The sequence below is a fragment of the Hypomesus transpacificus genome, chromosome 14 (genome assembly GCF_021917145.1).
Source record: "Hypomesus transpacificus isolate Combined female chromosome 14, fHypTra1, whole genome shotgun sequence".
Lineage (NCBI taxonomy): Eukaryota > Metazoa > Chordata > Actinopteri > Osmeriformes > Osmeridae > Hypomesus > Hypomesus transpacificus.
Genome location: NC_061073.1, coordinates 2,062,977 through 2,078,279, shown reverse-complemented (window position 1 = coordinate 2,078,279; position 15,303 = coordinate 2,062,977). Strand labels below are relative to the sequence as shown.

At 49.0% G+C, this 15,303-nt stretch overlaps 1 protein-coding gene across 1 annotated transcript in view; it reads left to right on the top strand.

Moving 5' to 3' along the window:
* Nucleotides 1–1,614: 1,614 nt before the first annotated feature.
* Nucleotides 1,615–15,303, top strand: part of LOC124477285 (polypeptide N-acetylgalactosaminyltransferase 18-like) — a 32,726-nt gene continuing 19,037 nt past the window's right edge. The window contains exon 1 of the mRNA XM_047034994.1: nucleotides 1,615–2,071. Coding sequence (XP_046890950.1) covers nucleotides 1,834–2,071 — 238 coding nt within the window. The 5' untranslated portion in view covers nucleotides 1,615–1,833. The remainder of the gene's footprint in view (nucleotides 2,072–15,303) is intronic.

Genomic DNA, 15,303 nt, shown 5'->3' with positions numbered 1-15,303 from the left:
AAAGAAAAAAAAAAATTTCATGGGTCTGTTCAGGACAGAATTCAAATGCTTTGTGGTAGGATAAAAAGCTTTACTGTACTTTGGTGTGCTTAAACCTAGTCCAACACTGTAAACACTGTCCATCATGATCCATATACAGTAAACATTGCCCGCTGGAACATGAAATATTGCTCTCTTCTAATACAATGCCTGGATGAAAGCCTCATGTTGTGATTAATGTCTATACCGGAGGTCCAAATTAATAAGTAAATACTATCATCATCATCACCAGCCAAGATAAAAGGGCTGTTCAATGGATCCAGACACAGTTGGATTTCAGTGAAAGGTTTCTGCCTTCACAGCAGCCTAGCTAGCAGCATACCATAACGTAATCAACAGAAAATATATATCTAAGGACTTCCAACTCTCACAAGAGGCTCTGGCATTAGACTACACCCTGTAAAGGACAGCAGATCCACTCTTTTTCTTCTGGGAATTTCGAAAAAAACTAAAATCAATTACGGAAGCATTCTTGTCCCTCTGAATCAGTTTTCCCTCTAAATCATCACAGGGTCCTTCCAAGAAAAATCAAACAATAAGCTTGTGATGTCTGGAAGACTTTGCAACATCGCTTTTATTCTGCAGCAGCGTCCTGTAAGGATACCTAACTCGTTTTTGTGTCCCCCAAAATGCCATCACGGCCCTCCTATATGCAATATTCAATTTAGAGCGACGTTTCCAAACGTCTCATTTGTCATATTTCGTTTCCATAGACACAAAAGGAAAGCTAGTATTGACTTAAAATCGGCGTCTTTGAAAGCCCCATAGTCTCAATGCTTAATATTTCAGAGCTCATGCATTTTTTATTGTCCTGCTGCGTCCTCTCGACTATCGTGCGCTCTTTAAAGCGCGGGGTTTCACGGCGTGGTGCGGGCCGTCACCGAGGTGTGAGAGTAGGATGAGTGAGGCATTGGATGAGAAACAAAGATCAAAGCCGCCGCCCGGAGGTTCTATCTGTGGAATACATCTGTTGGTGGTGTTGAGCTCTGAAGTTATTTTAGCAGGAGTTAAAGCAGTGGCCTACGTTCCCAGCAGCCGAGCATGGGCTGTTTGAGCGACAGGTTCGATTTCAGCTGCTTGTGATGCAGTGACACACCTGTCAGAACAGGCACGTCCCTTTTGAGCATTTCCTATCGACCAAAGATCGTTGTTTCAGATCATTCTAAGAAGCTTAAATCCTTCTTTCAAGCCAATTGGCCTATTGCAGGACTGTTACTAATCAATGTGGAAAGTTATGAATCTACTGCCTTCAAATCTATATCCCCTTCCCCTCTCTCCTTCAGACACACAACACAAACAGTCTGCGACACATGCAGGCACATACTGTACACACGCGTGCACTTGCAAGTGATCGGTTGCATGAAATCGAATGCAAATGTAAAGGCGTTAAGGCGACACTTTAAATCGGATTTGCCCAGGATTAAATGGCAGCGTTTTTTTTCTCTTCTTTTTTCTTTTTACCGCGAGAGCACGCCTCCTTCGCTCCGATTGGATTCCGTGACGCTCGGGAATGCACTAGTATTGCTTTCCAGAAGATTTCTTTGCGCGTGTCTCTGATTACATTGTAGCGGCAGATTTCAGCCAGTGCGCTTGGAAGCAGCTTGATAGACTACAGCATAGGAGTACGAGCGATATGTCTAAAGCTTCTGCATCTGTCCCCCATTTGGAAAACGCAAGCAGTAACTTCGATGCAATAACGACGTTGGAGAAATCGTTTAATCTCTGAGTTTTTGTAGAAATATAATTGCGGTTGTGCGGCTGTGCGCGCTCGGGACCGTATGGAGGGATGTCGCGATGGTTTATACTAGGAGAACCAAAACTTTGGTGTCAACATGCGTGATTTTAAGCGGCATGACCAACATCGTTTGTCTGCTCTATGTCGGGTGGATCACTAATTATGTATCTAATGTAAACCCCAAAGTCCCCGAGTTGGAGCCGGAGAGAAAGTTTCAAGATGACAACAAAGGAGAAACTCTGAAGATTATTGAGAGACTGGACCGGCTTGAGAACGTTGTCAATCAGCATATCAAAGGTAAGCAATGATCGAATACCATACTTGTCAAGCTTACATATTGCACACAGGGGCGCCGCTAATGATTCTTGGCTCCCGGGCTAATTTGCACTCCGTGCCCCAAAATTTAAACCACACAGGAAAGTATGGGGTTCTGCTGTGCCCCCTGTCTGACCAGGGCCATTTGAATCGTCCCAATCTCCCCACTTTACGGTGCCCCTGATTGCAGGAGATTTGCCAGATTGGAATTGCATTTATGGCAGCTATAAAATGATAATTATAAAATTGTTGAGCTGTGCAAGGAGAATTTCAAGTACATGTCACAACTGAATATCAATACCTTTTCAAGGCGCGTTTGTTTTCTCCTTTCTATTTTGTTTAGCTTTCAAAACCTCCAAAAACAAACCGATTCAGGTATTTCCAATTGAAGCGTTTTTTTTGGCACAAGCAGGTTTAGCAATACCACATTTGTTATCAGGGATTCAAACCACTGTCACCCCCTCCCAAAGCTAGGCAGTAGGCTCACAGGCAGGGTGATCTCCCTACAAGAGTGTAGACACAAACCACCTCTGCTACACTTTGTCGGTCCAGCAGTAGCAAGCTGGAGCTCATGTAGAGGACGCAGTTGTGTTCGGTGTGACGGAGTGTTGCTGGGACTGTTGAGTGCGGCTCCACTCAGGACTGCTCGCTGTGGAGGTCAGAGTGATGATGTAGTGTGGGGGTCTGGGAGCGTGCCAAGGCCCAGACCGGAGCCATGGGGTAAATTTAGCACCAGAGGGCTTGGCAGAGCCCCACATAGGGCTGCCTCGGTTGTCTATCTGCTGGATGGTATATTACATTACTAAACCTGAAGTGATGGGTTTATGAAGCCAGCAAAAGAGAGCTGTGGACAGAGGTGTGTCTGTGTGGGGGGGGGGTGTTTCTTGGTGTGTTTGTGTGCGAGTGTGTGTGTTTCTTGGTGTGTGTCTGTTTGTATGCATGTGTGTGCGTTTCTTGGTGTGTGTGTGTGTGTGCGTGTGTATGCGAGTGTGTGTATTTCTGTGTGAATTTGTCGGTGTGTGCGTATGCAAGTGTGCGTGGGGGGTGTATTTGTTGATATGTGTGTGCGAGAATGTGCGAGTATGTGTGTGAATTTGTTGGTGTGCGTGTATGCCAGTGTGTGTGTGTGTAGGAGGAAGCTGAGGAGATCACTTCACAGTCTGTAGGAGCCAGTGCCTCCCACCATCTAGTATCATATTACACATCCCGTGTTCCACTGTGTCAGGCTTTACATCAAACATACATGTTGACATTATGTGTCATGCCAGGTCTTGCAGGAGTGAGTGGAGAACTCCTGAGCTGAGGGGGGCTGCTTAAGAGCTCTTGTATCTCCATTTAAATTAAGTTCTCAGCTGAAGGAATGTCCCACACATTATGGTTGTCTTAAATGAAAGGGACGTACTGCCGTATCCACCGACCTCCTCTCCTCCTCCTGTCCTCTCCTTCCCTCCCCACTTTCAACCCCCCCCCCTACCCCCTCCCCTCTCATGAGGTTCCTAATGGACTAACTCTCTCTAGAGACCGACTCTCTCTCTCGGAGACCGACCCCATCCTCACACACATACACACACACACACCTTCCTCAGTCCTCAAGGGCAGAGCCTCCAGCACCCGCCCATGCATACATCCTTCTCATTCATAACAAGGAAGGAGTGTGGGTGCCGGCAGAGTGTGCGTGGAGGTGTCACCATGTTTACTGCCTGCTTACAGGGACTCTCGTTTCAGACATGACACCTAACACTTTATGAGCGACCGTGGTGTGCCATGTGGGAACCTGTCCCTCATCATTACATTTACATTTAGTCATTTAGCAGGCGCTCTTATCCAGAGCGATTTACAGGAAGTACAGGGACATCTCCCCGAGGCAAGTAGGGTAAAGTCTTGCCCAAGGACACAACGTCATTTGGCACAGACCGGGAATCAAACCGACAACCTTTGGATTACCAGCCCGATTCCCTAACCACTCAGCCACCTGACTCCAGTCCCCTGTCTGTCCCCTGTCTGTCCCCCATCTCTCCCCTGTCTCTTATCCCTTCCCTATCCCCCTTCCCAGTCCAAGTTCCCAGTCCCCTGCCCCTGTTGCTGCCTCCTGTCCGTCCCCTATCCCCTTTCCCAGACCCCTGTTGCTGTCCCCTGTTCTGTGCTCCGGCTGGTGGAGGGGTGTTCTCGGTCTGGTCTCTGGTGATGGTTCTGCCTGAGGCTAGTCAGCTGTTACTGACAGACCCAAGTGAAGCCTGGAACACAGATGCTGTTTCAGGTTGAGAGAAAGAGTCGGTGTGGATGGAAGACATGTAGGTTTGCAGTTTTTCGTATCTTTTTTATATTCTGGCCTTCCTTTTATTCATCTCTCCTTCCTCCTACCCTTACTTTCTACCCTCCCTCTTTGCCCCTCTCTCCCTCTTCCGATTTTCCTGCTTTCCTTTTCTTTTGTCACGCTCTCCTCCCTTCTGTCCCTCCAACCTATTCTATTTCCCAGATTCTATTAAAGCAGTAAGTCCAGTTTCCACGCTTGTCTGAAGCGCCTGATTACATTGTCATCGGGTGAGGAAGACACCGGTGCTGCCGCTGGTCCAGGGGGGACTGGAGGAGAGACTCTCTGCTCTCCTCAGCTCTGGGCTCTCCTCAGGGACTCACCCAGGACCAGGTTTTAAACTCTAATCAGTAGAAAAACGTATAATCAAATTGACCACAAAGCGCCTGTGACCCGGTCTGTTCAGGTCACCCTGGAAATGTTTGTCTTCGGTCTGACCAATGACGATGCTGATGAATTTTTCCTCTCAGCTCATAACCTTAGTCGCCGGGGGCAAATCGTCCCATTTAAATACTACACTTACCGTAACCTAACCTAAATTGTGAGGGACCTTTACGTATTCTCTCATTTTCTGAAGTACTGCCAACTGCGACACGGTAGTTGACCTTGTGCCTACACTGCAAGCTTAGGTTGTTTGCAGTTTTGCACTGTACTGTACTGAATTGCCTACTGCTCATCACTGGCAGTAAAGGGCTACTGAACGAGTGAGTAGGTGTGTGAGTGAGTGGGTAGGTGAGAGTAATAGAAAGAAAGAGAGAGAAAAGAGAAAGCCATCTGATCTGTTATGGTTACTGTAACTCAATAAACGTACATCTGTCAAAGCTGTATGAGCGAGATGAACCTAGAAGAATATTTCCCTTTGACTGACACCCCAGTCCCCCCAGTAATGATGTTGTAATAGTGTCCTAAACACTGCTGTCTTTGGGCTCCCTATAGACAGAGCAGTTTACCCAAGGAGCAAATCCTTAGAGGTTGTTTTTTTGTATTCTGTAATTCTGTATTCTTACTGTAAGCGCATTGATGCTTGGTGTGTGTGTGTGTGTGTGTGTAATGGGGACAAAGCAGCTGATGTAAACATAATGTGCTTTGTGTGTGTGAGTAAGTAAGTGTGTGATATGTGTGTGTGGCATGTTTGTCAGTAGGTGTGTGGTGTGTGTGTGGTGTGTATGTGTGTGAATCAAGAGGTGTGTGGTATGTGTGTGTGGTGTGTATGTGTGTGAGTCAAGAGGTGTGTGGCATGTGTGTGTGTGTGTCCACAGGGAGAGTAATGCTGCGTGGAGCAGAAAGAGAAGATTCATTTTCTTTTCCATTTCCTTTGACTGCTGCTTGAAGGGACCAGCAGGGGTCTGAAACGTCTTGTCATGAGGTTCCTAACCACTTTGTACTTCCCCCCACCAATTACGACAATACATTTTGGGTCAACCAATTATGTTGCTTTCACTCGACAATAAACATCGGCAGATTTGCCCCAGGTTGCTTGAAGCAAACTGACTGAATGATGTTTTCCACACTGGAAATAATTATACCGTACAATTCAGATTCCCAGTTCAATGGATGTCTGAATTAATAATTCAGCGTACTGTACAACATACCCTGCCTTTTATTTTCCACTGCAGCTATAGTTAACTAAAAAGCTACTTTACTTTCTACTTGGAATCAACGGGTCTGTACATGGATGGAAAATTGGAGCGTGAGGCAGTCCATTGTTGTGTATTAATCAGTTCTACAGAGTTAGCCTGGTTTGAAGCTCTTCGCCACACAGATCAGTGTAATTATAACAATTCTGTCTCTGACTCTTATGCGTGGTCTAACTCAAAACCATTGCCTAGTGGTTTGGGAGACCATTACGATTCATTTTGCTGTCTGTGTGCGTCTGTGTGTCTGCCTGTGTTGCACGAAGACAACATTTACTCCTCATCATGTTGAGGTTCTGACTGATGACCTTCACGCCTGACCTTGAGACACTTGGAGAGTATTAAAAAGGTTATGGGTTCACTGTGAGAGCCGGTTCGGAGCTGGATGCTTTACTCATCTCCCACATCTGCACCACCATCAGCTTCAGCAGGAGATGCAGTTCTCTCTCATGGAGGAAATACCTTGTTCCGACCTTGTACTAGAAGTTGTTAGTATTAACGTTCCCATTGCTAAAAGGTCAACATTATCTTGTTTTGAACCAGATATAATTGTGTTTAATGTCGTGGTAATCAAGTAATTAGTTTAATTACAGAAGGTGATCGGCTGCAATCTGCCTTCCCTCGAGGATCTGCACACCTCGAGGTCCCTGAGGCGAGCGAGGAAGATTGTGGCAGACCCCTCCTACCCTGGACACTCCCTGTTCCAGCTACTCCCCTCCGGCAGAAGGCTGCGATCCATCAAGACCAAAACCTCACGCCACAAGAACAGTTTCTTTCCATCCGCTGTTGGCCACTTTAACAAGGCCAAGGACTCGCACTGACTTTAAATCACAATCTGCACAATGACACCCTGCACATTGCATTTGCACTATTGTATTGTTCTCTTGCACTATCTGTATTTTTAGGTTAGATTGTAAATTATGGCTACTTATATTTTATTTTTAATTTTGTATTCCCCTTAGTATTAGCTAGACTTTGCTCCTTTTGTATAGTTAGTCCACATATTTAAGTTTCAATATTCCTACATGTTTAATGTATGCACCTCCCTGCCAAAGTAAATTCCTTGTTTGTGCAAACATTCATGGCGGATAAAATTCCTTCTGATTCTGATTCCAAAAAGTAAAACCCTTAATAGCCTAGTTAGACCTTGAATTTCTCTATCGCTGAGGCTACTGAACGAGAATTAACTTCCTAAAAAAGTAAACATCAAGCTGATGGCTGTCTTGGTGCCTGGAGGGTTCATAGGTCAGGCTGGCCTGTCATGTGATCGGCAGTCCTGCCGATGTTTGAAGGAAGCTCTCTTGTGAGTTGAATTTCACACCAGATTAGGCTCAGAGAAATCTGTCCAGGCGATATGGATGAACACAGTAGGAGAGCTTCTCCAGACTGTTCCCTCAGTCCGTCAACTGTCTGGTGTGTGTGTGTGTATGTGTGTGAGAGAGAGAGAGAGAGAGAGAGAGAGAGAGATGCCCCTATAGTGATGGCCCCAGCTTGTCAACTCTGAAGTGTCTGCTTCACTAGATGAGGACAGGGGCTGTTTTGACAGGAGGACGAGGTTGTGAACCATTGAAGAGTCCTTTGAAGATGTGATTTCTCTGTTCTTCAGTGAAAACCTAGATTATACAGGTGACTTAATAGAAACTGTCTCTGTGTTTTAAGTGGATATGCTAATGGGAACACACAAAAGGTTAGGGGAGTAGTGGGCATATTGAGATTCAAACTTATGGTAGGCGGGTGTGGATTTTCAGCTTCAAAGTGTTTTTGTATCTCCCCTGCTCGCTTTTATTCCCTTTCCCTCTCTCCTCTCTTTCTCTCTCCACTCTATCCCTCTATCCCTTCTCTTTTTCCTTCTCTCCTCTCTTTTTCTCTCTCTCTCTCTCTCTCTCTCTCTCTCTCTCTCTCTCTCTCTCTCTCTCTCTCTCTCTCTCTCTCTCTCTCTCTCTCTCTCTCTCTCTCCCCACTTCTATCATACATGCGATTCAGTGCTACCCCTGGGAGGTGAAGAGGGGTTAAATCTGTGAGCTGTCTGTCCATCTGTGCAGTCCAGATTATTGACCCTAATCCTAATCCCCCTGTAGAGGGACAAACATTTCCCCCTGGCCTCCTGCTTCCCCCAGATCTTGCGCTCCAGCAGCAGGCTCAGCCCTCGTCCTGCAGGCTTGTGAGCGCGAGCAGAGCGTGACGCACTGCCAATGCTGTGGTCTCCCCTCACTGTTTGCCATTTAAATAGTGTTTCTGTGTCCTGAATTGCAGAGGGAATCCTGAGGGATTGCAGCCAGACAAAGACAGACAGACAGACAGACAGACAGACAGACAGACAGACAGACAGACAGACAGGCAGGCAGGCAGGCAGGCAGGCAGGCAGGCAGGCAGGCAGACCAGACAGATAAACAGACAGATAGACAGATAAACAGACAGATAAACAGACAGATAGACAGATAAACAGACAAACAGACAGATATATAAAGGTCACCGTAGGTAGTATTCAGCCTGGGGCTTCAGAGATGCATGTGACTCTCTCCCCTTCAGATGCGACCTTAGAAGACCCCTACAAAGCAAACTGCAAGATGGGATCCAGGGCTCACCTGGATCAGGGGGTCTTTAAATGCTGGAGCAGGCTCTCTCTGTCTGTCCTCTCGCTCTCTGGCACACACACACGTACACACACATACATGCACGAGCTCCCAGACACACACAGACACACACACTCCTGCAGTCACACACACACTCACCCAGACATATGCTCATTCACACACACACACACACACACACACACACACACACACACACACACACACACACACACACATCCGTAGATTATTCTCTCTCTCATTTACATTTACATTTAGTCATTTAGCAGACGCTCTTATCCAGAGCGACTTTCAGTAAGTACAGGGACATTCCCCCCGAGGCAAGTAGGGTGAAGTGCCTTGCCCAAGGACACAACGTCATTTGGCACGGTGGGAAATTGATCCAGCAACCCTCTGATTACTAGCCCAACTCCCTCACCGCTCTGCCATCTGACTCCCACTCTCTGGCAGTATGACTCAAGTATGAAGGTGCTTCAATATGTTCACTCTGCGCTGTGTTGTCCTCTGTCTGAAGACGTAGCCATCATCACTAGTCCGCTTTGGACACTGACCATCCCTCCATCTGTCTGTCTGTCTCTCTGTCTGTAGTCCTGTCTGAACGTCTGTCTGTCTGTCTTCCCTCCTGCCTGTCTGTGCATCTGTCTGTCTGTCTGAGTGTCTGAGTGTCTGAGTGCCTGTCTGAGTGTTTTCCACCTGGACTGGAAATTTGCCACGTACATTAATGACCATACCTGCATCCCCAGGCCACCCTTCTCCTCAGGGGGCTGCGTGCTGCCATCTGCCCAGCCTTAGGCTTCTCTCCCTGGGGGTGGAACAGCTGGGAGGCCCCCTTCGTTTGGTGATCCACAAAACGTATCTTCTTCGACTGGATTTTTTAGTATGCCCTCTCTTGCACATTACCAGCATTTTAACCTAGCATATATCAACATAATGATGGCGCTTTGTTATGCGCGTGCGCCACTTAAGCAAACAAACACACACACGCACCCACACACAATAGGGGTCAGGTGGCTGAGCGGTTAGGGAATCGGGCTAGTAATCAGAAGGTAGCCGGATGGATTTCCGGCCGTGTCAAATGTCGTTGTGTCCTTGGGCAAGGCACTTCACCCTACTTGCCTCGGGGGAATGTCCCTGTACTTACTGTAAGTCGCTCTGGATAAGGGTGTCTCCTAAAATGACTAAATGTAATTGTAAATGTAATAGCAACCACACAAGTCCTCCAACTGTGTGCACTCGAAGACCCTTATGTGGTAGTTGACTGCTGCATCGCAACAGCCTAAGTGTGTGGGCATGTGGACGAATCGGATTCCCCACAAACAGACTTTGATTCAGAGTGCACCTCCTGCGTCACCCACAGGTTGGCACCAGCGCCAACTGTCCCCCCTGGCGTTGGCGAGACGGGGCGAAGGCATTCGTCTTGAAGATGGGGAGAAGCAACATAGAAGGTCACACAGAGAGAGCGATTAGGAATGAGAAGAAAACCAAGACGGAACGACAAAGAATGTTGTGTGTGTGCGAGCGCGCGTGTACTTGAGGGTGTGTTTGTGCGAGTGCTTGTGCGAGAGAGAATTCAGCGAGAGCGAGAGAACGTGTGAAAGTCTTGATTGTCTTCGAGGCACTACAGACTGGAGATGATTGATAGAATGGGAACTTTGAGTGATCTCAGACTGTGCTCTGCCCTGTTCTCTCTCCTGCGTGGTGGGGCTGTGACTGAGGGAGCTGACTGAGGGGGCTGACTGAGAGGGCTGACTGAGGGGGCTGACTGAGAGGGGAGAGGGTTGAGGGGAGAAGAGAAAAGGGTGAGCAGAAGAGAGGAGGTAAAGAGTGGTAAAGAGAGGGCACAAGAGGCTAGGGAAGAGGGGTAGGGGGGCAGGGGTAGGCGAAGAGAGTGGGGGGCGGGGGAGAGGAGAGGAGGGAAGAGGGGGAGGAGTCGAGGGCAGAGGAGAGAGGGGTACAAAGGCTCCAGGGTTCAAACCCCCCTCTGACGAGCGGGGGCGTCTCCCTTTGATGACATCAGTGACTCAGAGAACACCCCCGTATCCCAACTCAGAGCTGCGCTGCGTGTCTGAGCATCCCTACAGATCTGCTGCAGGAACACACGCCTCCCCCACACACTCTGCTCCGCCAGGAGGACGACTGGAAGTGGAGCGCTTCACTGCATGATATCAGAGCTGGAGGTAAACGCCAAATATTGCCCATGTACAATGTCAGTCCCCGCTGATTTCAAAGCTCAGGTTGTGGAAATGCTTTTATAAAACATTAACACGAGTCAACAGAGGGATTATGAGTGACAGGGTAATACATATGACCCCCCCCCCCTCCCATTGGCATGCTGCGAAGGCCTCTACTGGGTCCTTCTGCCTGGACACTGGTCAGTCGGCCAGATGGTCAGTTAGCCAGGACAGCCTGTGGCCAGTGGACAGCCCAAAGATGCTGCTCAGTTAATGTAGCACTCTGCCCCAGCTTCAACCTCAGCCCCAGCCCCAGCCTCACTCTTCTGCCCAAGCCTCACTTTTCAGTCCCAGCCTCCCTCATCAGTCTCAAGCCCCTGCCTTAACCCCAGCCCCAACCCTAGCCCTTGCCTCAGACCCAGCCCCAGCCCCACTCTCAACCACATACCTCTGATCATGAGGCCCCCTCCCCATTCTCCCAGCCTCCCAGCTAAGAGCCCTCATCTCCCCAGAGAGCCTCAAATACATGAATAAAATATGTTCCTTCTGGAAATGAGAGTGGGCTGTCTGTTCCCATGTGTCTCCGTGCTGGGGAGCCGGTGGGTGAGAGAGGGGGGTGAGGGTCAGGGGGTGAGGGAGGTGAGAGGGGGGTCAGGGCAGGGGGTTGAGGGAGGTGAGAGGGGGGTGAGGGCAGGGGGTGAGGGCAGGGGGGAGGAGGGAGGTGAGAGGGGGGTCAGGGCAGGGGGGATGAGGAAGGTGAGAGAGGGGGGTGAGGGCAGGAGGGAGGTGGGAGGTGAGAGAGGGGGGTGAGGGGCAGGAGGTGAGGGAGGTGAGAGAGGGGGGTGAGGGGCAGGGGGGATGAGGGAGGTGAGAGAGGGGGGTGAGGGCAGGCGGTGAGGGAGGTGAGAGAGGGGGGTGAGGGCATGGGGGAGGAGGGAGGTGAGAGGGGGGTCTGGGCAGGGGGGATGAGGAAGGTGAGAGAGGGGGGTGAGGGCAGGAGGGAGGTGGGAGGTGAGAGAGGGGGGTGAGGGCAGGGGGGAGGAGGGAGGTGAGAGAGGGGGGTGAGGGCAGGGGGGAGGAGGGAGGTGAGGGAGGTGAGAGAGGGGGGTGAGGGCAGGGGTAGAGCATAGTTAGGGCAGGGGGGTGAGGGGGGGGGGCAGGCGGTTAGGGTGTAGACTGTCTGACATGTTTTCCTCCCTACATAGCAGAGGTCATCCCCCCCTCCATCTCCCTCCCACCCAGCTAACACTCAGTTTTCATCTGAATGAGTTGGTGTGTGTGTGTGTGCATATTTGTCTAGGTGCTTGTGTGTGTGTATCTGGGTGTGTAAGTGTATTTGGATATGTGTATGTGTTTGAGTGTGTGTGTCTTTGTGTGTGTGTGTGTGTGTATGTGTGTGTGTGCTCCCCCCAGCCCCAGCCTTATCTAAACGGTTTAGTATCACCACCGCAGAGCTGACCTAAAAGGGTGTCACAGCACTTGGAAAGGATGCCATGCCCCAACAGCATGCTGAATACTCCAACACTCAGACTGTGTGTGTGGTTGGTGTACGTGTGTGTGTGGTTTGTTTATAAGTGTGTGTGTGTGTGTGGTTTGTTTATAAGTGTGTGTGTGTGTGTGTGTGTGTGTGTGTGTGTGTGTAGCCAAGGTTGGGTAGGGGGTATGGATAGCAATGGCTAACAGCTTGGAATATCCTTTGACAATACTTTTTACAATGTAATTACAGAAGTAATTACATTAGCAATTACATATGTAAGTACATTGTATTAAGGGCACTGCCATGGAAAATATTGCCTACAATTCTGCTCTCTATGAAAACGTCAGTTGTGAAGGAAAGGATTGCCTACTTCGGTTTTCTCTCTGGTTTAAATCTTTCCTCCCTGGATGAAATATGAATGAAGGAAGAAGAATAAGACATTGTGGGAAAGGGGAGATGAAAGGAGAGATGAAAGAGAGAATGGTTCAAGCTATTGAGAAAAGGCAGGAGATTATGTGCAGGGAAACTGCTGTAGACGGCTAATGGACGTTTGAGTCAAGACGTTTGCCTTGAAACGTTTGTGTTCAAAAGTGCTGATGTTGAGATGATTTGAGATCATTTTCAGATCAACCGAACGTGAACAGGGACAGCCACATGCAGGCTGTTAAAACCACTGCTTCCCATCCAAACATGAGTGAACGTTCGGTTAACAGTCGGATAAATGCACTGTACTGTAGCAGCTGTCACCCATTTCAAAGGAAGAATTTCCTCAATAGCTTTTGATGGCTATCCAAGAGCAGTTCCAAAACTCCCTGTTGCTATAATGGAGCTTGGACACTCCTCTTAACAACCCACTCTCTCAGCCAGCACAGCACTCGGAAACCTAGCTCTGCTATAAGTGTTCTCCCTTCTCATATCTTAGCCATAGTACAACATACTACAAGAAACAACTTATGAATTTACAGTTCGTACTAAACCTTTGAAAATATGTTCTTATTTTCCTCACCACTCAGTGAGCGATTGAACCTGGTTGTTGTTGTCACCAGCCTCAAGGCCGCTGTCTCTGCTGAAAACGTCGTTGTTTTATTTGCGGAATTCATGTGATGTTATGGTTAAGACAGTGTTATAGTTTCATCTTGTGAAAGACCTTGGTACTAACCAGAAGTGTCCACTTCTAGTCATTGATTTTCATCTGGATCAACCTTCCATCCTCCCTCCATCACCCCCTCCTATCTCTCCCCATCCTCCCTCCATCACCCCCTCCTATCTCTCCCCATCCTCCCTCCATCACCCCCTCCCATCTCTCCCCATCCTCCCTCCATCACCCTCTCCCATCTCTCCCCATCCTCCCTCCATCACCCCCTCCTATCTCTCCCCATCCTCCCTCCATCACCCCCTCCCATCTCTCCCCATCCTCCCTCCATCACCCCCTCCTATCTCTCCCCATCCTCCCTCCATCACCCCCTCCCATCTCTCCCCATCCTCCCTCCATCACCCCCTCCCATCTCTCCCCATCCTCCCTCCATCACCCCATCCTATTTCTCCCCATCCTCCCTCTGTCACCCCTTCCTATCTCTCCCCATCCTCCCTCCATCACCCCCTCCCATCTCTCCCCATCTTCCCTCCATCACCCCCTCCTATCTCTCCCCATCCTCCCTCCATCACCCCCTCCCATCTCTCCCCATCTTCCCTCCATCACCCCCTCCTATTTCTCCCCATCCTCCCTCTGTCACCCCTTCCTATCCCTCCCCACCCTCTCTCCATCACGCCCTCTTATCTCTCCCCATCTCTCCATCCCTGTCGGAGAAATTAAGAATGTAACGTTTTATACTGCACAATACTGGTGCTAAGCATTGCTTATCAGCAGAAAGGACACCCCCCCCCAAATGAACTTTGGGTAAACTAGGCTTACGTAAACAGGTTGACCCAGGCAGAGCATTATCATACAAGAGATGCCATGAATATGCTTAGGGTTATCTGTACTGCGTGGGCCTGTTGGTTAACCGAGAAAGGGTCCACTGCTAAGAACGCACACACATGCACACGCGTGATACCTCTGGGATCGATCACCTTGACAGCTGATATGCAGAGGAGGGGACTTCCCATCGATATGTTTAAATGGTCTTACATGAAGACTCGTGAACCAGACAACTATGAATTGCGATCAGATTTGTCTCCTCGCCGGCCAGCATTAAACTATTGTACTTTCTTTGAATCCGACGACTGTGCATTACTTGATGAAGAAATGATCTTAACAACCCCCCCCCCCCAGCTCAGTCTCTGGATCTCCACCAGACTGGATTCCCGGCAGGACAGTAGCAGCCTGTTTCCAGCCTGCAGGCTGCCAGCCTTAGGATCTCGACTGCCTTAAACGGCTCTATTAATAGTTGGAGAGGATGCAGGCAGGTGCAGGTTGGACTGCGGCGAGCGTTTGGTGCAAAAGCGTCAGTGGAAACCCTTCTCCGTTCTCCCACAGCTGTGGGCTAATTGGCCCCATTGAGGAGAAGCACGGGGTGTTTTTCTGTCTTCCGGCTGGAGGGGCTGTGTGTCGATCTGTCTCCCCCTGCACAGGCCCTGCTGGGCAGCTGCAGAGCACACGAGGGGAGTGGGGAGAGGAACTGCAAATGACTTGTTCTGGAGAGCGAGAGGGGGGGGGGGGGGGGGGGGATTCCAATCTGTTTTTGTGAATAGTTAAAGTCCACGACACCCTGAAAGGGAAGCTCTGGTTAAGGGATTGAGGGCCAGGTTGTTTTTGACAAGTGAGAAGAGCATTTGCATAGAAGGCGACCTCCGCTTCTCAACCCGTTCAAAGAAAGAAAATGCCGTGCCCTGAAAGCCAAAAACGTGGTGCTTAAAATGCTTAAAAAATGTAAACAAATACAAACTTTGCTCGAAGGGACAACAAAAATAGTAGCCCATCTTCGTTTGCTGTAAATTAGCTCACAGTATCCATTAGCAGTTTTATAATAACAAGGAAGAAAATGGAGAGGAACGCAGAGTATTTGACTTTCTCTGGCGTCTCTCTTGTAA